Genomic DNA, 23,395 nt, shown 5'->3' with positions numbered 1-23,395 from the left:
TAAGCACTGAGGTTACTGCGAAACACATGGACCTTTCTCCCCCACTGGAACATTGGTATGGTGTTTTTATGCTGTTTCTAGATTAATAACGCAAACTTTTGTGTTTTTCAGTGTAACCATCCGGCATACACTGACACCCAGGGCTGTGAAAGGCACACAGAGCAGCTATTCCCATCACTACCTTCTGCTGCCCATTCAAAGAAGCCTTTGTATATTGTGAATGTGCTTACATAATACAAAGGCTTTTGTGATTGGAAAGGAGGGGCAGCCATAGCGGATGCACTGACTCTAATGTTGGAAAAAGAGGTTGTTCCCCCAAAATAATGGGACTTTAAATGCTTAGAGTAAGCATGTATATTTAAAAACTCTAATATTGAAGATGATCTCTTTATGAAATTGGCTCTGGTTGACTCCCATTGACTTCTACAGGTTTGTCATTTTGTGAAAGAATTGCAGCACCAATGAATGCGTATGAACTGAAACTTTGGGGGACAAGGGGGTGACTCTAACACATGCACTAATTTTCCTCTGTTAGCTACTAGCAGCTTGAGTTTCCTGCTCTTGAGTTCTGGTTACAAATATTTGCAAAAGATGCACTATAAAGTCAAAAGTATTCCGACTCCTGCCTTTACACGCTCAGGAACTTTAATGGCATCCCAGTCTTTGTCCGTAGGGTTCAATATTGAGTTGGACCACCACCCTTTGCAGCTATAACAGCTTCAACTCTTCTGGGAAGGCTGTCCACAAGGTTTAGGAGTGTGTCTAAGGGAATGTTTGACAATTTTTCCAGAAGCTTATTTGTGAGGTCATGCACTGATGTTGGACGAGAAGGCCTGGCTCGCAGTCTCCGCTCTAATTCATCCCAAAGATGTTCTATTGGGTTGAGGTCAGGACTCTGTGTAGGCCAGTCAAGTTCCTCCACCCCAAATTCGCTCATCCATGTCTTTATGGACTTTGCTTTATGCACTGATCCAAATCATTTGGTGGAGGGGGGCTTATGGTGTGGGGTGGTTTTTCTGGGGTTTGGTTTGACCCTTAGTTCCAGTGAAGAGAACCCTTAAGGCGTCAGCATACCAAGACATTTTGGACAATTTCATGCTCCCAACTCTGTGGGAACAGTTTGAGGATGGCCCCTTCCTGTTCCAACATGACTGCTCACCAGTGCACAAAGCAAGGTCCATAGAGACATGGACAAGCGAGTTTATGGTGGAGGAACTTGGTTGACCTGCAGAGTCCTGACCTCAACACTTTTGGGATGAATTGGAGTGGATACTGTGAGCCAGGCCTTCTTGTCCACATCTGTGCCTGACCTCACAAATGCGCTTCTGGAAGAATGGTCCAACATTCCCATAGACACACTCCTAAACCTTGTGGACAGCCTTCCCAGAAGAGTTGAAGCTGCTATAGCTGCAAAGGGTGGGCCAACCCAATATTGAACCCTCTGGACTAAGACTGGGGTGCCATTAACGTGTGTGTGCGTTCGTGTGTGTGCGTTCGTGTGTGTGCGTTCGTGTGTGTGCGTTCGTGTGTGTGCGTTCGTAAGTGTAAAGGTAGGTGTCTCAATACTTTTGACAATATAGTGTATATCAACGTAACAGTCAGGTGTAGCCAGCTCGTTATAAGCGGCAGCTGCCGGTCTTTCTATTCTGGCCCAGATCCCGGGGGATCCTTTCTCTGCAATGTGTGACTTCACCAATGACATAACACACTTTCAATTCCAAACTTTTTCCCCTGATTTTATAATAGACACTGTGGCAGGAGTAGAGCACATATCTCCACTTACTGAGCTCCTGGCAGATTTTGTGTCATTTCTCTACTCCTGCCGCAGCGCTCGGCTTGCTGTGGGTAGATGAGACTTGTCAGAACTGCCTCCCACCACCGATCTATTTTTACATGTGCAATCTGCTGTTCTGTACATTCGCACAGTTGCGCTTCCTGATAACACCACTTGACACGCGTATTCTTTTCTTTTTTTACTGCGGCGCGGAATAAAAGGCAACGTTTCCAAAGTAACCCCGATTTTCTAACAAGTGAATTCAACACAGCAGTACCTAGATTTCTGGTCTTTTTCAAGTTTAAAGGACAAATTTAAAACCAGTCAGTGATCTGCTAATTGTATTTATTCAGCCAACAGGGTTGCTGTGCCGTAGTCGGAAGAATCCACTTTGTTTTGGTTAATCTGAATTTATATGTAATCTTCCACAGCCAAAAATCAGAGAAGTCCTTGCTTAAGGAGTTTATAGATCCGCTTCCCGAACCCCATACTTTCTCAGATTCTTTGCATCGCTTTGGACATCAGAGTCACTTGACAAGTCGTACCCCATGTTTTCCAATGATGACAAGTCGTACCCCATGTTTTCCAATGATGACAAGTCGTACCCCATGTTTTCCAATGATGACAAGTCATACCCCATGTTTTCCAATGATGACAAGTCATACCCCATGTTTTCCAATGATGACAAGTCATACCCCATGTTTTCCAATGATGACAAGTCATACCCCATGTTTTCCAATGATGACAAGTCATACCCCATGTTTTCCAATGATGACAAGTCATACCCCATGTTTTCCAATGATGACAAGTCATACCCCATGTTTTCCAATGATAACCATTCATATATGTGCAACTTAAAGCAGAGCTCCACCCAAAAGTGGAAGCTCCGCTTGTTTGCCCTATTTCCCCTATTTAATTCCCCTATTACCCCCACCCCCCAATATTTCCCTGCCACATTTGGCATCTTTTGGGGGGGTAGGAGAAATGGGTACCTGGTTTTGACAGGTACCCGCTCCCACTTCCTGCGTGATCTTGCCACAGCAAACTCAGCCGGAAAGTTCAGCACACCTCCTCCTTCCCCCGTCACCGGGCTATTCACAAAGTGCAGCACGCTTCGCACATGCGATGTAGGAAACCACAAGGCTTCACTGCCGGTTTCCCTTAGCCGAGATGAGGCGGCACCCGAGAGCCGATTTTTGAAAAATTGGTTTGGGTGAAGACACTGCTGGATTCGTGGACAGGCAAGTGTCCTAATATTTAAAAGTCACCAGATACAGTATTTGTAGTTAATGCACTACTTTTTGGTCCAACGTTCATGTAACTTGAGGGCCATATACTTCGTTAACTCTCAAAAGTTGCATGAAAGTCATACCTGAATATTTTGCATGCAACAGTGGGTCCGACTTTCCATAGGGGCAACAAGTCACGTCCAAATCACACACATCCAAAGTTACACTCCAAAGTAATGTGAAGGGAACCTTAGTATGAACACTTTGATAGAATAACCTAAAGGAAAAACTTTTTTTTTTTCCTAGGTTTTGGATAGAGTGGTGAGGGGTTAGATTCTGCCACGCCTTTATGCAATCTTTGTCCTGATAGGACAATGTAATTCTGTTGAATTGGCCTGATCACCAATGTCGCTGGGAATGCAGGTGAGGGAAATCCTAAAAGTTGAGTTGTCACCAGAGCCGGATTTTTTCAATTGGAAAATGTGTTCCCATAACTGCCTAAGAGATTTCCCTCACATTGCAAATATTTTATCCCATTTCCTGTGGACTTTGCAGGACAGAAAGTGAAGGAAAATCTCACCAATGAGACACAGATTAGGAAATGACAGTGGTTGTACCCTCTTCTACGCCATCTAAATGGGGGGGGGGTGGCTTAAAACGGACCTTCACCCAAACAGGAAAGGCCCTGCCATTATTTTACACCCAGCCTAATAATTTCAGCTGTCTCAATTGTTTGTAGTAGGGAGCTGGCTGTTAGACATCAGGAAATGACAGCCATCTCTCAAAGCAAGAGTGGTCCTATATTACTGGCAAAAAAGAAGTATGGGTAAAGTCCTGCCCTACAGAAATGCCTGGATAAAAAATTTAAAAGACTGAAGCATGAGATTTCTGCCTAATTTGGTGGTGTCAGGCAGTGGCCTCTTTGTATGGGTGGCCATCCTAAAGTATATGTACCCCCTCACCTTGTACACCATTCACTTTAAAATGGACACGAAAGGCAAAACATCTGCGTATACAAAAAAAAAAAAAACATAAATACCTTTAAGTTATCAAATGACCTCTGTTCTCATCTGCAGAAGGAGCTAAGAGAGCCGGGGAGGAGAAACAGCAGCACACAGAGTAGGAGGCTTGTCAGCACCAGTCTGCTCATTCGAGGAGAGCAGGCTTAGTTCCCAGCACAGCCAGAAAACTAACCACACTGTGCTCTCATGCCTAGTGTAGTCAGTTTTTTATGGGAAAGCAGAGGGACTGGCATGAGCACCAGGTATTTCACACAAAAGGAGCAATACAAAGAGAACAGGACACTGTTTTTCGTACAAGTACATGGTAGAGCAGGCACATATCAGGAATATGAAATGTTGGGGTAACGTATCCTTTAAGGCCCAGCTTCAACTGACACTTATTTGATTTGGGAAGGTTGTGGAGGGCTTACAATTAAGGTTGACCGATTATTGGAGCGGCTGATTATCGGGGGGGGGGGGGGCCGATATTCACATTTTTCAAATTATTGGTCAGACCTCCTCGCCCTGTCCCCGGGCAGGACTGGCTGCAGTCTCTGCCAATCTGTCAGCGGTGCAGCAGAGAAATGACACCTCTCATTGCCCGCCTCGCATCACCGCTTTTCCGCCCTACTGCAGGGCTGCTCTTGACAGAGTTGCAGTCGCGGGCGAGCAGAGAGATAGTTACGTCATCTCTCACTGCCCACCCACATGTGGAAGTTTACCTGCTTGGACGTCGCTGGCGAGAGGCTACCAAAAGTAGTGTGAGTAGTGTACAGAAATGTCTGGATAAAAAAATTAAAAGACTGAAGCATGAGATTTCTGCCTAATTTGGTGGTTCTGCCTAACAAGCTGCAGTAGCAAGTGACATGCTGTATCTGGGTGGCAAGTGACGGTGGCTATCGGCCTGAAAGGTGGCCCAAAAATCGGTATCGGCCCTGAAAAAACTACATCAGTTACAATCTAGTTACAATGTTTCAAAATGTTTTATGACTGTGTACCTGGACATCACTAGAGGGCGCTGAATCAGGGGGCGACATTGAGATTTTTTAACGCTCCCGAGGATGTATAGAGCAGGAGTCAACACATTGAATCTCCCATCAGTGAACAACGAAAGTCATATCCACATACACCGATCTAGTCACATCATCCATTCATTGAATTGTCATCCGGTTATCCTATCTTTGTACCCACAAAAATGGTCTATCAATCACCAGAATTGGTTGAAATGCTCCATAAAGAATCGTCATTAGTGTCCTTGTAGCTGCCCCTTCTGGTGCTTGATCTTCTAGATGCCGGCATAAAAAGAATAGAGTGCTAATAAAGGAGTCTGCGCTGTTCGACACCTCTCACTGTTGCTTATTATAGAAACTGCTCCATAGTAACTGCAGTGTCTCCCCTTCAGTTTCCCAGAAGTCCTGAAAGCTAAATCATTATTTTTGTAGGAAATGTTTTATTTCAGGACCCGTTTGTTGTTCTTGTTCTAAACCTGCGTTCTCGTACATTGATCTATGTGCTTATTACGTATTTCTGCTCATGCTAGTAAATTATGGTAATTCCTTGCATCTCTAGGCTGGTTGAACCTGTATTTTTAGTATAAAAAAAAAAAAAGCAAACTTTATCATCGGTGTTGCATAATACCCAACTTTCTTAAAGGAGATGTCTTAAATCTCTGTACTGGCTGCTTCAGATTAGAAGTAATGTTGAGGGTTTCCTTTATCGCATATAGACACAGTGTCTTCCGAGTTGCAGTTCCAGATACTGAAGTGCCATCTGCTGTGAAATCTGGAGATGGGCTTCTCCAGACTCTTATGTTTGATAGGGTGAATGCAAAATGGATTGCAAGGGAAGTTGCCGAATGGGAATATCCCTTATGAAATATATATATATTTATATTAATATATATTTTTCTTTTCTTTTAAAGTGAACCCAAAAGTGCTGTTGTTCCCTCGTTAAGTCTACAATTCCTTTTGGTCCCTTAAAACTTACAGCCAGATTGTACATAGGGCTTTAACTTCTCTCCTGATTCCTGTCCAAAGATAAAAGAAGCCCTCTTGACTGCCATTAACCATGTTATTCACCTCTCAATTGATGAAGCCTCTATTGACCCCGGATGCTCCAGCATTTTATCCTTTTTCTAGCTCTGGTAGGTTAAATGAATATCTATATTTGAAGATCAGTGACCCCATGGAGCCCTAGGCTGATGTTCCTTCTGCAGATGCTGTATATTGAAGTCTTGACCGCTGGCTTGAGGAACATGAGTGTAATGGGCTGCACATTGAAACATACCAAAAAGCTTACCAGTTTGGTTGAACCCTTTGGCCTTACACACATTGACCGGAATGGGCTTGCATGACATGCTTTTTGACTCCCAGTGCACAATGAATGCATTGAGCCAGCTCAGTGGTCTTGTTGTTGATAAATTTCCTTTGTTATGAGCACCAACAGACACTTTTCATTGCAGGGTTGTTCATTTCTATTGTTCCCCCTTTGTTACTGCCACCCCCATCTAGTATGTGTGTATATTTACCTAAAATCTGTTCCCTGGATTTTCTAAAAATCTGAATGTTACTTACTTTTATTTTAACTACGATTTCCTAAATATTTCATTTTTTTTTTTTCTCTTACAGATCTTTTTCAGTCAACATCAGACATGAATGACCAGGAACCTGAGGGGCCCTATGCCGTGTGACCCAGGATACATTCACATTCTGCCAGAGGTGACTGTGCCTTCCTGTCCATGATGATAACTTGTGTCGTATCACTTTTCAGCCTTTTCACTTTCTGACATTTAATTCATTCGATCCTTTCCGGTGCTGTGTTTGTAGTTTGTCAGGAAACCTAGTCTCCTGGGGAACACAGCTGGGAAGCCTTGTTTATGTAGTTTTACAGGTTCATGATGAAAGAGCACCTGTCATTAATCTTTGATAAACCAAAGGGAGGTGGCTATTGTGTTTTCTGCTCCTCTCGATCAGTATAGTAAGATGATTGTTAGCTTGGATACACTTTTCCCTGAGCTGCTGAGGGTTGGTGGGTGTCTAGATCAGTGAGGAGGGCTTTATGTACCAGGCTGTGCCTAGGGCAGCAGAGGTTTAGAGCAAGAGGGGAGCACTAAATTTCAAAATTTTAACATATTGTAAGAACTTCTTTTTTTTTCTTTTCCTTAATCTGGCCATTAATGGTATGCAAACCAATGTGCAAAAAAAAATGTTAACATACAAAAAAATGTGAATCAGTGTAGTCCCATGTAACACAAGAACATTTCCGTAAACCATTTAAAAGATGACCTAATGTCCACCATGGACTAAATGATTTCTTCTTTGCCACCACCACTTTCAGTGCACCAACAAATACAGTTGCTTACCAGAAACTTCAATGTACATGAGATCTTACGGAGCTTTTAAGAACAATGTTCAGATCCCAAATGGATGGATGACTTTCACACTCACTCGGTGCAGCCTCGCCCGTGCCCGTCAGTGCAGGAAAAAAATTACTTTATTTTTGTTTTTTTAAATTTTCGGTCTTTTTTCATTTGTTTAGCAAAAAATAAAAAACCCCAGTGGTGATTAAATACCACCCAAAAGAAAGCTCTATCGGTCTCAAAATAATAAGTACAGTGTTGCATGACTTCGCAATTGTCATTTAAGTGCGACAGCACTGAAAGCTGAAAATTGGCCTTGGCAGGAAGGGGTAAAAGTGCCCAGTAGGCAAGTAGTAAACAAAAGTCTCGCGATGTAAATCTGTCGTTGATCATGATGAACGCCGGGTGCCACCCGCACAAAAAAAACCCCGCCAAACATGACCTGGCTTCTCTCGATGGTACCACTTCCCCCGCCACATAGTAAACAAAGGGGCAGGGTCACTAGGTGATGTCACTGGATGACCCTGCCCCCTATAATGCCATCTGTTGCAATCTCCGAGTTCTGAGTGAAATTCATTATTTTCTCCTCCATGATTTTGGAGCTTTGCGCTACAAAACACTCAGGTGTGAATAGGGCCTCACAGCAGGAGACTGTTGAGCGGAGTCACCTGATGTGTTATGCTTTGGCTGCATCCATGCCACACGGCATACATCCTGTCCAGGCAGCAACTTTGGGACTACATGGATGAATTTCAGACACCACTGGAGCAACCGGCCCTTGGCATTGAACTGCCCGTAGATGGATTGAAATTTGGCCAGTGGAGCAGGGACTGTCCGATTTTCGATCCATTCATGGTCATTGCTGCTCGACACAAGTCAATTTAATTATTTGGTTTTGTCAAATAAGAATGCTGCAAAAATTTTAATTTGATCAGCGGCTGATCCGTGTATTCTGGCAGCAGAGAAGTGCCTGCTGTTAGAATACAATAGCACAGCGAGGAGGATTCTTCCATCCATTTTGCTTGTCGGATAGGGGGAATCTAATTTTTTTTTTTTTTTTTATCAATCAGCCTGCTGGCTGATCAAAAAAGGACCCATCTATGGTCAGGCTTGGAAGCCAGTTAAAATTGAAGGAGTTTAATGCCCTGATATAGCTGATTGTTATATATGCCCTGATATAGCTGATTGTTGGCGATTCAAGGAGGGCAACTCCTGGCCATTTGGCATATATTCACTCAAAGGACTATAGCCCATTTTCTGGTTAGATATATGTAATAATTTTACACTTTAAACCTATGAGGAGAGAATTATACTTACTGCGGTTGCCTTCTGAAAATGCTAATTGCCTGGCTGCCATGCTATTCCTTTGTCTTTCTGATGGTAAATAGTTATAGAAATAAATTAGAGATACTAAAGTCTTTGCTATTTTTTTAACTTAAAAAAAAAAAGTCATACCTGCTCTGAGAAGTGTTTTTGCATAGAGCAGCCCAGATCATCCTCTTCTTTGGTCCCTCTTCGGTGCTTATGGCCCCTCCCTCCTGTTGAGTGCCCCACGGCAAGCCGCTTGCTATGGGGGCACTCAAGCCGAGCCACAGCTCTGTGTCAATTCTCCTCATTGGCTGACTGACTTTGGCGCCACGCTGCTGTCAACTCCAATGAGGAGGGGAGTACTGGGCAGCCAAGACACTCCTGCAACATCGCTGGATCTAGATCAGTGGTTCTCAACCTGGGGGTTGAATGACGTTTTGCCAAGGGTCACGAATCCTGGGCTGTTCCTGAAGCCTGTACCGCTCGCCCAGCCTTTTTGCGGCAGCCCAGCAGGGCTGCCCCTGGAACCTGTGGCCACCCAGCAGGGCTGTCTCTGGTGCCTGTGGCCGCCCAGCTAGGCCATTCCTGGAGCCTGTAGCCACCCACTCAGCCTCTTCGCAGCCGCCCATTCAGTTCACGGCATGGCTGGGGAGCAGAGACTAGAGGTCAGCTGACTGGTGAGGAATGTTAAGTGGGGGGCTGGAGGAGACCCTATCTCCTGATTTCGGCATAGGTGTCACTGCTACGAGACCGCAAAGTCGGAGACACAGTGAATCCGGAGACACAGTGAGTAATAATACCTGTGATTACAGTTGCCATTAAAAGTCCCCACTACAGTTCTCAGATCAGCAGATGACCTTGATCAGGAGCACCTGATCAAAACTCCCCCCAGCACTGCCACTGATCCCATCCCCCCCCCCCCCCCCCCACCAAGGAGTAAGAGAAGGAATAAAAATAGAGAATACATGGAAGGGAGATGAAAAGAGGGGGAGGAACAAAGAAAAAAGGGAGAGAAAGAATAAGAGAAAGAACAAGATAGATGGCTAGAGAGAGGAATGGGCAAAAAAAATCAAGAAATTAGGATAGAGAGAGATAAAAGGGAAAGAAAGGAGAACAAAGAGAGAGTGGTACATCCTAAAATATACCATAAGGGGTTTTAATACTGTATGAGTGGAAGGGACTCAGAGAGCGCTAAATGTCCGTGGGTTAGGGGTGCAAATGACTTATCTTGCCTTGGGTGCTGACAACCCACGCTATGAAAATATTTTATAGTTGGGGTCCCCACAACTTGGGAAATTTTATCAAGGGGTCACAGCACTAGACATGTTGAGAACCACTGATCTAGATGGACCTCAGGTAAGTATTAGGTGGGCTGAGGGGGACTGCTGCACATAGAAGGTTTTTTTTATCTTAATACATAGAATGTATTAAGATAAAAAAAAACTTCTGCCTTTACAACCACTTCAACCAGAATTAAATGTTCCAGTTAGATACAACACTATGTGAATATAAAGCATTTTATTCTCCTGTAAGAATTTATGATTTCTTGGCCATTTTTCAGAGAATATGAATGATAACACACAAACTTTTCTTTCACTCATGGTTAGTGTTTGGCTGAAGCCATTTATTATCAATCAACTGTGTTTACTCATTTTAAATCATAATGAACACAACAGAAACTACACAAATTACCCTGATCAAAAGTTTACATACCCCAGTTCTTAATGCCGTGTATTGCCACCTTTAACATCAATGACAGTTTGAAGTCTTTTGTGGTGTTTGTGGATGAGGCTCTTTATCTTCTCAGATGGTAAAGCTGCCCATTCCTCTTGGCAAAAATCCTCCAGTTCCTGGAAATTTTTGGGCTGTTTTGCATGAACTGCAAGTTTGAAAAATCCCCAGAGTGGCTCAATGATATTTAGGTCAGGAGACTGAGATGGCCACTCCAGAACCTTCACTTTATTCTGCTGTAGCCAATGACAGGTTGACTTGGCCTTGTGTTTTGGATCATTGTCATCGTAGAATGTCCAAGTACTTCCCATGCGCAGCTTCCTGGCTGATGAATGCAAATGCTCCTCCAGTATTTTTTTGATAACATATTGCATTCATCTTGCTAACAATTTTGACCAAATTTCCTGTGCCTTTGCAGCTCACACATCCCCAAAACATCAGCGATCCATCTCCGTGTTTCACAGTAGAAATGGTGTACGTTTCATCATAGGCCTTGTTGATTCCTCTCCAAATGTAGCATTTATGGTTGAGGCCAAATTTTGGTCTCATCACTCCAAATGACTTTGTGCCAGAAGGTTTGAGGCTGGTCTCTGTGCTATTTTGCACTTTGTGGCATTTGCGTAATAATGGCTTTCTTCTGGCGACTTGACAATGCAGCCCATCTTTCTTCAAGTGCCTCCTTATTGTGTATCTCAAAACAGCCGCACCACATGTTTTCAGAGAGTCTTGTATTTCACCTGAAGTTATTTGTGGGTTTTTCTTTGCATCCCAAACAATTTTCCTGGCAGTTGTGGCTGAAATTTTAGTTGGTCTACCTGACCGTGGTTTGGTTTCAACAGAAACCCTCATTTTCCACTTCTTGATTAGCGTTTGAACACTGCTGATTGGCATTCTCAATTTCTTGGTTATCTTTTTATATCCCTTTCCTGTTTTGTACAGTTCAACTACCTTTTCCCGCAGATCCTTTGACAATTCTTTTTTGCTTTCCCCATGACTCAGAATCCAGAAATGTCAGTGCAGCACTGGATGAAAGATACAAGGGTCTGTCAGGAGTCCAGAAACGCACTGACCTTTTATACACACACACTAATTACAAGCAAACAGATCACAGATCACTTGTGTGCATGTTATAAGGTCAAAATCACCAGGGTATGTAAACTTTTTTGATCTGGGTCATTTGGGTAGTTTCTATTGCCATTATGATTTAAAAAGAGTAAACACATTTGATTGATAATACATGGCTTCAGCCAAGCACTAACCATGAGTGAAAGATGTTTTTGTGTTATCATTCATATTCTCTGAAAAATGGCCAAGAAATGATAAACTCTGCCAGGGTATGTACACTTGCAAAACACAAAAACACTTGCAAAATCTTCTTCCTCCTTTGCTATGATAATTCTAAAGTGTCCACCTTTAATTGGTAAAAGTGCTGCCATCCGCCTCCACACATACGCTACGCTAACAAATAAAAATTTCCACACTTTTTCAAGAATGGCAATCATGCGTGAGAGCACTATGATGTTAATCCACCTCTTCATTTAATCTGCCTTCATATGTGACCAAGTAATCTCTCCAACATATGTATAAGAAAAGAGAGGCCATGCATAGTGATGCCACATAGACCAGTCACAATTTATTATACTCACATTATAAATGTAATATATTACACAAGCATCCAATGAAACCACTGCGGTCTCTGGCAGTAGTATCAAACTCTCTTGGGGGTAACTTACACAGCCAACAGAAGGCACTTCTCGATCAGCTGCTGAGTTCCTCCACCAACACACACACATCTGGCTCCAATTAACGCGTTTCGTTATAATGACTTCTTCCAGAGGGTAGAAGAGAAGAAGTCATCAACAGGATACAGACTTCTAACCTAAAGCTGGCTATACAAGGCTTGTGTTTTTCATTTAGCCAGACAAGCAAGATAGATGGAGGAATCATTCTCCACCCCCGTTTCTGGACGTATTCTGACAGCAGCTCCTGCTTCTGCCGGAGTACATTGATCAGCAGCTGCTGATATGCAAAAATTTTTCAACTTGTTCATTCATTAAACAACTTCTGTTCCCAGGGACAGCAACACACTGATTGAAATTCAGTCGATCCCTGCCGAATTGACTCATGTATGGCCAGCTTAACTGTTACCAGCTCAGATATAGTTTTGGTTGACAAGGTGACAATTGCCTGTTTTTTTTGTTACTTTGTCTTCTCAATAGTGTGGGAGTTTTCATGCATGTTAAGAACCATTATTATTTAGATCTGGCAGTCTGTATACAAAAAACGAGGCCTTCTGGGCTAGAGCCGAAGTAGGGGTCATCCACCACAGTCTTTAACAGTACAGCCACTTTACGTATTACAATATTTAAAGCAGGCATTCCCTAAAAACTTTGTTCTCTGTCTGCTCTGACAGTTCATTGCTTTCAGAAATCAGTTAAGAACGTAGCCAGCTTAGAGTGCAATACAAAGATGGACTCTACCTTCAGGGAAAAAATTGCCTTTTGTGTTGGGGCATCCGTTATTTCACTTGCTGGTTATTCTTCCTTGACAGTACTTTTCCTTTTAATTGAGGTCACCCATCCATTCGGAGTAGGAGAACTAGTACTGCATTTCCAATTGCCTATTGTACCCAGCTGACCAATTTGTGTGATGTACTGAAAGTGGCCACACTGTGGGCAAGATCATTATAGTGAAGCAGACGGGCTGCTGCTCTTGACCCCGTACATTGAATTGCTCCTTGTGTTTGCTTTGTGCAGTGTAAATAAAAGGCTCAAGAGGGGTAAGATGTATGTCGCTGCTTGTGGAGAGGAAACTAAAACCGCCAACTTTCTGGCTTTAATTCGTTCAAAGAATAAAAAGAGCTTTACTGCCTTGTTAAAGTAAACGTGTCGGGTCATTAAAGTATTCAAATCAATTATACAACAAAGTTTAGACCTTGAGATTTCTACAAATACTTTTTGGCATTTTTTTATTGTGTGCTCTTAGCCCCCCATTCACACTTGGGGGTGAGCATAGCTAGGTGATTATAGTGGGGTTTTTTTGCGTTGTACCTGTGACTTGTAGTACAGGAGCAAAATTGTGATTTTTTTTTTTTTGCCCCATAGCCTTTAAGAATGGGAACGTCTGAAAATTTCAGGCCAAAAAGCAGGATTTTACCGCAAAGAAGCTCATGTACTTTTCGAGCTTTTTGTAGTGCATAGCCATAACTGGTCTGGCTGTTTGATCCCAGGTTCCATTCCCTGACGGGCACATAACAGCCAGGCACATGGAATTTCCGAATCACTTGAGTCAGAGCAGTCAGTATAAGTCTTTTTTGTGGCTTTTATTTTTTGATATTAAGTTGGATAGGGTGAGCCTAAAGCCTCATACACACTACTAGTTTTTCCCATTCAACCTAACGTGTTGAACGAAAAAAAAAAACAGTTCTGGTTTGAAGCGCTGTACTAACAGTCCAATCCAGCAATTGGGTGAGAGTGCTGATAGGGAGTCGGTTGGCAGATCTTTTTCTGTCTTGACCCTTCGACTGAAGCCATCCATTTGGCTGGCTTCTGTCAGACCGGCTGCCGTACATACGGGCCAAATGTCAGCCGGTTTCTATTGAACCTGCCTATTCCGCCCAACATTCGGCCTAGTGTGTTTGTAACCCAAAAAATAAATAAATGGATCCTGTTACTTTAAAGCATGTTATACAACACAGTGATTGTGCTGTGTAATTTGGCCCCCTGTATCACCTGAAATACCTGGCTGATCCTGCCCTGTCTATGCCCTCCCCCTGTAAACTGACCACAGTTTATCATGGCCGCTGAGCCCTGACACCGTGGTCACACAATCCCCTCTGTTCTAAAGCATCCTATGCTGTAGTGTCTGTTCTTTGTAAAAAAAAAATGGCCATTGCTACCTGAATTCAGGGAGCCGCTCAGGTGATTCCTCGCTGCTCCCCTCCTCCCCAGCTGACATCTCGGCTCTCTCCTCCTCTCCTCCACCCTGATGTCCACGAGGAATTCTCGGCCCCTCCTGCTCTAGCTTTCAGATCGGAAGAGGGAGCATCAAGGGGTCACGTGAGCGGTGCTGTGAAATAAGGTAGAAATGGGCATCTTTTTTACAAAGAACATACACTGCAGAAACCTGTCAAAAACAGGCGACCTACATCCTTTGCCACATGCAGTATCAGTCAGCTTTTGTACTCCATTTGCCTGTGTCCTGGATCCTTAGGACGTGCATATATGGCAGGAGCACTAGACCAGTGGTTCTTAACTCCTGTCCTGGGGACCCACTAACAGGCCTAGTTTGCAGGATAACTGAAATACATCACAGGTGATATCATTTGCTGCTCAGTGATTGCAGTATTCTAGTCTGCATCTCCCCAAGGTAATACTTAAATTCTGGCCTGTTAGTGGGCCCTGAGGACCGGAGTTGAGAACCACTGCACTAGACCAAAAGAGAAGAGTCCGTGTTCATTTATTGATATTGTGTCAAGACATCCAACGTGTTTCGGGGGTCGAAGGAACCCCCCCCCCTTCATTAACGCTACAATAATAAAACCTAATATAATATAAAAATAATTGTGACTAATAAAATCATGAGCCAAGTGTAAAGCATCATATATGTGTGTACACATACGTTTACATTATATTATGAAAACTGCTAACCCTTATAGAAAAACCTTATTCGCATATAGCATTTTGTGTGACTATATATAAAAAGACAAACACCCACCCAACCCCAAAGAAACAAGGTGCGTGTTTTTAGATGCATGTATTTTATCTATAATGATTTTATCAGTCGCAATTATTTTTATATTATATTATGTTTTATAGTAAACCTGAAGAAGGTGGAGCTCTTTTGACCCCGAAACTCGTTGGCTGTCTTTTAACACAATATAAGTAAATGAACATAGACTTTTTTTATTTTTATTTTTTTTTCTTTTGCTCTGGTTCTCCTTCCATATATGTCTTTTCATGATAATCGGCTGGAGTACCAACAGTAGGGTAACCTTGCCTGCTGTGAGCAGCCTAACCTGAGCCTGAGGCTCTTGAAATATTTTTTGATCTCACTACCTTGTTTAATTCATATCAAAGTTCCGGCGCTTGGAGATCCCAGAACAGACCTGACTAAACAATTGTTGCTCCTCCAAACTACAGGGAGGCCAAAAACGAAATTTCAACCACTAATGGGGCGCTACATTTTATATGACGGGCAACAAGCAACCCAACACTCAGGTGTGGATGGGCCATTTGAGAATAATGACATTTTTCATTTAGCGCATTGTGGTGGTTAAGTTAATGCCTGATGAAATGTTCAGAGGTGAATGGTGGCTTGCTTTGAGACGATCTACATACGCCTTGAGTTTTATGCCAAAACGAAGACAAAATTTCCTCCTTGGTCTTGAAAGACCAGAAACCTTTTGGTAGCGACAGACCATGTGACCTAGGCTGCCGAGGCTTTTTGTTTGTAGTAGTATTTTATTCATGACATGGGCACTTTTAAACACATAAAAATGTGATTTGTGGCAGTTCTTGCATGCATTCTTTTGATATATGTGAAGTGTGAATTTTAATGACAGATTTGCTTTAAACCAGGAATGCCAGAATAAAATTAAAGAAAAATCACATGGTTCTGATTAGTTTATTTATTTTATTTTTTGCTGTTGCTACATTTACTGGATTAAACAATCAAATTCTTGTGTGGGGTTCCTCCTACTGATTACCAGCAAAATGGATTGTCTTCCATCTAGACATGTAATGATCTACTATTTACTTACCCTATGTTTTTTTTTTTTCTTTTTCTCTCTTTTGTCTAGACTGTGAAATCATGGGCAACGCAGAAAGCCAAAATGTAGAGCAAGCGTTGTATGGTAAAGACCACCCCAGCCTTGGGCGTAAGCACACATCCCGCTCACTTCGAATTTCCAACAAAGCATCTCGCCGCACTCGTCATGCATCATCGGGAAAGCCGGTTCACCGAAATTCTGAGGTCAGCAATAGGTCAAGCAGCACTCCCAGCATCCCACAGTCTCTAGCAGAAAATGGCATGGAGCCATACACTCAGGATGCCAACCTGGATGACTACGATAGCCGAGGTTGGGTAGATATGGGCATGAGGCCGGTTTCCTATCACACCGATTCCTCTGTTACACCAAGTTTGAACAGCAGCACTGTCCTTACAGCAGCCTCCATGCAGAGCATGCAGGACTCTGAAGAAAGTAGGCTATACGGGAATGAATCTGCCTATTTTACAGATGGGAACAGTCGCTCTCAGCTGTACATGACAGACGGGCCAAATCTCTTGGATGCTGCCAGTTTTAAGAAGAAACGTTCTAAATCTGCCGACATATGGCGAGAGGACAGCTTAGAATTCTCCCTCTCGGACCTGAGCCAAGAACACTTAACCAGTACTGAGGAAATTTTATGTTCCACCGAAGAAAAGGATTGCGATGAAACCATTCGAAATGATCCTGGAGACTCCTCTCAGCAACTGGACGCTTCCCAACGTGCCAACTCCCTCAGCGACTTGTACCCACAGAAGAGCCCACACTCCGTCAATGGAGTCCCCAGGAATAAGTTCATGATTTACTGTAGAAATTTGGTTTCACATTCTCCTGAGTCTTTAAAATATAAACAGGCAACTCCTCCAGCTGATGAGCAACCATCATACAGCAACTATAATACCCTGCCTTGCCGGAAGTCCCATTGTCTCTCTGAAGGAGCCACTAACTTTAAGCTCAGCCACAGTAATAGCATGCATGGACGCAGAGCTAAAACAACTCAGGTAAAGGTTTTAAAGTTGTACCCTAAAATGTGATTTACTGTTGCTATAAGAGTTACTTATTACTTTGGGTAAGGTAGGTAAATTATATTGCATATTTAGAGAACTTGAAAATTGGTTGATGTCCTTACATTTAAAGTATACCTAGACATGTTTGAAGTCCAACCCGTTTGAAGAATCCATGGCTCCGTCTATAGCTAGAGTACAATGGAGAAGTGAGCATTGTCACCAAGGTTCAAGAAGTATATACTTTTTACTTTACTTTTATATATTGTATATAACCTTGAAATGTTACAACCAAAAACGTAAATGTATTTTATTGGGATTTTATGTGATAGACCAACACAAAGTGCCACTTAATTGTGAAGTGGAAGGAAAATGATAAATGGTTTTCAATCTTTTTTACAAATAAATATGTGAAAAGTGTGGCGTGCATTGGTATTCAGCCCCCTTTAGTCTGATACCCCTGACTAAAACCTAGTGGAAGCATGATATGAACGGACATTGGTTGTTATTGCAACACACAACATTTCACTTATATCTCCATGAGCAAACCATAAGGCACTGGTATCACCGAGGACTGGGCCAGGTTGAACTTTTGAAATATATATTTGATTTATAGTAATAGCGTTATACCTGCATTTCCAATTCCTGCTCCGTAAGCCTGACAGATGTTGAGTAGTGCACGTCTAGTGCTCTGTGGATCATTTGCTTTGAGTGTGGTTAGCTGTGTAATCTGTTGAAGACTTTGATTTTTCTTGAACGGATTGTCAATTCTGCAACAACCTTCAGCAAGCTGTCGGTTAACGTAGTGATCTTATTCCTCTAGGAAATCATTTGAGTTAAATGAAAAGGTGATCCTTGTCAGGGGTCTCTGGTATAGTGATTGGCAATCTTGGTTGATTGCATAGACTTAATCCCGTTTAATTCATAATTCTAACATCCTCTCTTCTTCAAGGACTTCCGGCATAATTTGAATGCAACATAATTGGGTTACTCTATGCCAGTTAATCCATTTCCCTAATTAGCGTGCCTTCAGTTACTTCTAAACCAGTCTGTGTCTTGATGCCAGTGAAATGTTGTACACAAATAATCGGGTTTCATGGTCTACAAAATACAGAGTCTCCACTATAAAGACCAGTAATCCTAATGTTATAGTCCTGACCAGGGCTTTTTTTTTTTTTCTCAAAGCATAGGTGCAGGTACTCCCCTTTCCAAGTCACCCCTTGTCTTCGCCCCCTACATATCTCCGAGTACCTTTTCTTGGTTCCACCCCCTGCCCACCTCCCAGTACTGCCCATTTTAGAGAATGCAGAACCAAGTATCATTTGTGGTGCTAAGTCCTTTGTATGGAATTTAATAACAAAAAAAGCAGTAAAGTCGATCCCCTGCAGCCCACAACAATAGATCCCCCCCCCCCCCCCAGCAACAGTGCACCACTTACGATGGACCCCCTGCCAGCAACAACAAATCTCCTCCCCGCAGGCAGCATCAATATACCCACTAGCAGCCAGAATCATTAGACCCCTCCCTCAACAGCAGATCACTCCCAGCAACAACTGACCGCCCAGTAACACAAGACCTACCCCCCCCCCCCCCGAGCAACAATAGATCTCCTGCCAGCAACAGTAGAGCTCCCCAGCAACAGTAGATCATCCCAGTGACAACAGATCCCTCAATGGCCAGCACGAATAGACCCTCCAACACACCCCAGCACCCCTTGCCATTACATACATTCAGTGCTGGAGGTGCCAGATCTGCGTTCCCCTTCATTCCCACTGAAAAAAAGCCCTGGGTTTTGTCCCAGATTTCTAATCTGAATTTCTGAATCTAATTTGTTGGGGGGGGGGGGGGTGACTTATTGTTAAGCATAGCTGACTTTCTGCTCTTACTAATCTCAAGCTAAATGTATGTTTTAGCCTGTGGACCTAACTTGAGAAAATGATTAGATTGCTCCATCCATGCTAAACAGCGTGGATGGTGGAATCTGCAGTGCTGGCTATTGTATTCAAGCAGCTGCAGCACCCGTGATTGCATCTGCTAGGGTGCAGTCACTGTTCAGCTGAGTTGCCCAGTTCCTTTGATTCAGTTTAGTTTTGTTGACCCAGGTGTTGCTGTCAGGGCCACTCACCGCTTGAATTTTGGCTGATTTCAGCAGGAAATGTGAAGCATGTTTGGCTGTTTTAGCTAAATGCTTTTGATAAGCTATTAGAATAAAATGACTAATAACCATAGAATAACTATATAGAAAACCATATAGAAACCGTAAAGGCAATACCAAATAAACAACAACTCTTAGTTATTGGAACTTTTCTTGTCTGTAAAAACCTCTTAATACGTATTTCAAGGCAAGGCAAAAAAAGTGTTTCTGGAACGCATGCACTTATTAAACACCCTGCCAATAGAGAAAATTTAAGTGTTACTAAACCCACAACAGTAAAATCAGTCTGTATATGCAGTAGAGCATGCTGGTTATACTCACTGTGGAACCTAAGGGGTTAATCCTCCGCACTGTGTAAAAAGGCTGTTTGATCCTGTCTTCTCTGATCCTCCCCTTTTACTCTCCCCAGTCCATCTGCTGATAGTACAGAGTGTTGGAGGCACCCTGCACATGCTCAGTTTGGTATGTATTGCTAGAGCGTTTTTTTGTTTTTGTTTTTCTTGGGAGAGTGCATGTGATCAGCACAGAGCCAATCAGCACTATCCAGACAGTGTCAGGGGTCCTGCAGCCTCATAGGACAATCAGGGGAGAATGAAAACTCCTACAAGCTTTAACCAGTGCTCAGCCGGACACTGACAAATGTCACACGACTTCTATATTTTGCTGATGAGAAAAGGTATTTAGCAGTTTAGATGTACTAAAATAGTTGCAGTTCCATATTCTGTGTACGGTGGGAGACCAGATATGGTGAATGCAGGGTCCTGGGTTTAGTAACACTGTGTCAAACCTAGTGTGCTCCTACCTTCCTCCCCCTAATCTCCATGCAGGGCGCCAGAAACATTGATTTCTACAAGCTTTTTTTTTTTTTTCTTTGAAGCACATGATTAGAGCCTGAGGCTCTAATTGGCTTCAAATAGGTTGGGCTCTGGGCGCAGAGCACTGTGCCCCAAGCCCACCCACTTGTGACATTAGCGAATCAACATTTGCTGTTTTCCTGCTTCTCCTCCCAGCCATTGGACCAGTGTGAAACACGCAGACATGAGCAGCATCTGATCGCAATGGATTACTGCCCCCTGTTAGGCAGAGAGCACCTAAATTTGCCTGACAGTCCCCCTGGTAAGCAGGGAAACCCAAAAACGATGCACTCTCTAGCACCTACCTAGGAGGGTGATATATATCTCGACTCAAGTCATATTGTTGAATGTTATTAAAAATTAGCTATCCTTTTCAATTTGCAGCACGGTAATTTTCTGTAAAATGCAGTATGGCTACCTGGAGTTGTGTACACAGAATTTGTACAGAACACTCCCCAGAAACATCATTTTCTGTTTGTGTGATTGGCTCACCAATTTTCCCAGAAGTCTGCACTAAGAGACAAGTCAGATTTCAGGCATCCCCTCTGACAAAAATGTAATTTTTGGTGAATTACTCCCAATAGGAAATCGCATCTAAAAGAATGCAGACCCAGCAGCTTTCCTCATTAGAGCCCTGCAAGGGCAGCTGATTGATAATTATGAAACCACTCCCATTAGATTCACTTACCACATGGACACAAACACAAACACAGGGATTTCTTCAGAATAACAAAAGGTAGGAATCTGTTAGTTTGTTAAAATCCTTGTAATGTACATCACCCAGAGGGGAACATTTTTTTTCTCAACAAATGTGGGGTTGCTCTTTAGGCTGGCCACACATGGATTGAAATTTGTCTGGTTCAGCAGGGACGGATTGAACTTCGATCCATGTATGGGTGCTGTGGGAGTTCAGAAGTCGATCTACCAATTGACTTCTGTACAACTGCCATAGGTGTGCGCAGCCTATTGCATTAGGGTGTGCACCCCAAAGCTCAAATACATATGCATGTGTATATGTACTGATGGTGTCAGTAGGGCAGTGGACAGTGTCAGTAGTTGTATTTTTATTCTTTTAAAATTATTTTATTTTGTAACATTTTTTTTTTGGATGAAATATCAGTGGTCTAAACAGGGGGGAATATGCACCACACAAGGCGATTAGGCCCCTTTCACACTGGGGCGGTGGGGGCGTTGGCGGTACAACAGCGCTATATTTAGCGCTGCTGTACCGTCGTTCTTGCAGAGGTATTCGGCCGCTAGCGGTGCGGTTTTACCCCCCGCTGGCGGCCGAAAAAGGGTTAAAATCCCTCGTACAGCGCGGCTATAGCCGCGGTATTGCCGCGGTATAGCCGCGCTGTCCCATTGATTTCAATGGGCAGGAGCGGGGAAGGAGCGGTGAATACACCGCTCCTTCCCCGCTCCAAAAAAGCGGTTTGCAGGACTTTTCTCACCGCCCTGCCTGCGCACCGCTTCAGTGTGAAAGCCCTCGGGCTTTCACACTGAACAAACAGCGGAGGCTGTTTAGGAGCGGTTTTCAGGCGGTATTTTTAGCGCAATACCGCCTGAAAACCGCTCCAGTGTGAAAGGGGTCTAAGGGTGTGCCCAGGCACACCTGGCACACCCTGTGCGCACGCCTATGACAACTGCCCTGTCGGGTTTGCCCTGCTCGATCAGTGCCTCAGGCTATAGCCGGCAGCACTGATCAGTGTATTCTGATGGCAGGGAAGCTTCCCCACTGTCAGAATACAATAGCTCAGTGGGAGGCTTCCGCCATCTACCTCGGGGGAATTGAGTTTTTTTTTTTTAGTTCAAGTTTGGTTCAATGAAAAAACTGACTTGTGAATCGGCTGTCTTTAAAGTGTGGAAAGGCAAGTAGCTCTTTCAGAACTTTTTTTTTTTTTTTTTTTTTTTTGGGAGGGTGGGGGTCGAGAAGGCGTTTTAAAAATTAGAATGGATATTTAAAGCATAATGTAAAGCACAAGTCATTTTTCTAAATCTAGAACATCTCCTGCCTACGTTATGGAGATGAGAAGGGGGATCTACTGTAGCCACTAAAATGAAAAAGAAAGCTTGAAGGTCTCAGAACACTGGGAACATCACAGTATTAAGAAGGTTAACCGCAAAGCAGTTGTGAAAGAGCTTTTCATTTTAATGACAATATACGTTTTTGCTTAGTCACATGGGGACATTTTGTGCATCTTTTCCATATGAAAGGTTCGGAGTAAATGTTTACAGATGGATCCGTTCCTTTCTCTCTTTTACGTCTCATCATAGCATTCTGGACTTCAAAAACATTGGTATAAAAATGTTCTGCACACAGCCCCTGCTGCCTTTTTATTGTGCCAGAAGGTTGTTCCCCCATACTGATGGACACTTGCGTGTATAGTAATCTATTTTTACTACACGCAGTACAGTACGTCCTTCTTTTGGACTTCTCTTGGCCATAGCAGTAATTCGTAGGTATGTTCATGTTAAAGATCTCCAAAGCGACAGAGATCTGAGACTTTGACATAACATGGAGCAGGTATATCATTCCCTAATAAGTTAGCTGCAAATTTTTATTTATTTTTTTAAACAGTATCCCATGCTTTAATACAGCCATGCCAAACCCAAATGAAACAGTGGACCGAACTAAGAGGAATTAAAGTGGAATTTCAGTTTAAAAAATAAATACGTCAATAGCCAGGCCCGTTTAACAAAAAAAAAAAAAAGCAGCTTTTGTTGCAATACTTTCTTCCTCTTCATTGCTTTCTTATGCAGACTCAACATTCCAAGTCCAATGCTGCTCCCATTTCTAGGTTGATTGACAGCCGGCTTCATTCAACTCACTTCCTGTGAGCCCCCCCTTCTGTTGTGCAATAGTCATCCCACCACAGGGGGCACTGTAGCTGAATTTTGAAAAGTGTCAACTAGAACTTGTGCTTCAAGTGCTCTTCAAGTGTTCAGCTTGCCAGTGAAAATGTTCAGCAAGTTAACGAACGAGACTTACAATTTAACATGCTACAAATTTGTGGCAAGTTGTCCTTGCTATCTGGGAACACACCCCAGGGGGTGCACCACCACGTTGGCATAATGTCAGCACCATTCTTTTAAATCTTCATCATCCACTGTTGCTGAAGAAAGCGAACCCCAAGATGTCCATGTTTGCCCAGAAGACAGCATGATTCAATTGGGTAGAGCAGGGGTTTCCAAACTTTCTGAACAAAGTGCGGCT

General features: G+C 43.1%; 1 protein-coding gene across 4 annotated transcripts in view; it reads left to right on the top strand.

Annotated features, from left to right (window-relative positions):
• The window catches only part of TIAM1 (TIAM Rac1 associated GEF 1), a 607,717-nt gene that overhangs the window by 366,388 nt on the left and 217,934 nt on the right, over positions 1-23,395 (top strand). For all 4 annotated transcript variants that reach the window (XM_073617108.1, XM_073617106.1, XM_073617107.1 and 1 more), the window contains 2 exons: positions 6,632-6,721; positions 16,202-17,169. In XM_073617108.1, coding sequence (XP_073473209.1) covers positions 16,213-17,169 — 957 coding nt within the window. In that variant the 5' untranslated portion in view covers positions 6,632-6,721; positions 16,202-16,212. The remainder of the gene's footprint in view (positions 1-6,631; positions 6,722-16,201; positions 17,170-23,395) is intronic.

Source organism: Aquarana catesbeiana, linkage group LG02 (genome assembly GCF_042186555.1).
Source record: "Aquarana catesbeiana isolate 2022-GZ linkage group LG02, ASM4218655v1, whole genome shotgun sequence".
Classification (NCBI taxonomy): domain Eukaryota; kingdom Metazoa; phylum Chordata; class Amphibia; order Anura; family Ranidae; genus Aquarana; species Aquarana catesbeiana.
The sequence above is the reverse complement of the archived record's forward strand: the minus strand, read 5'-3'. Positions and strand labels throughout refer to the sequence as shown.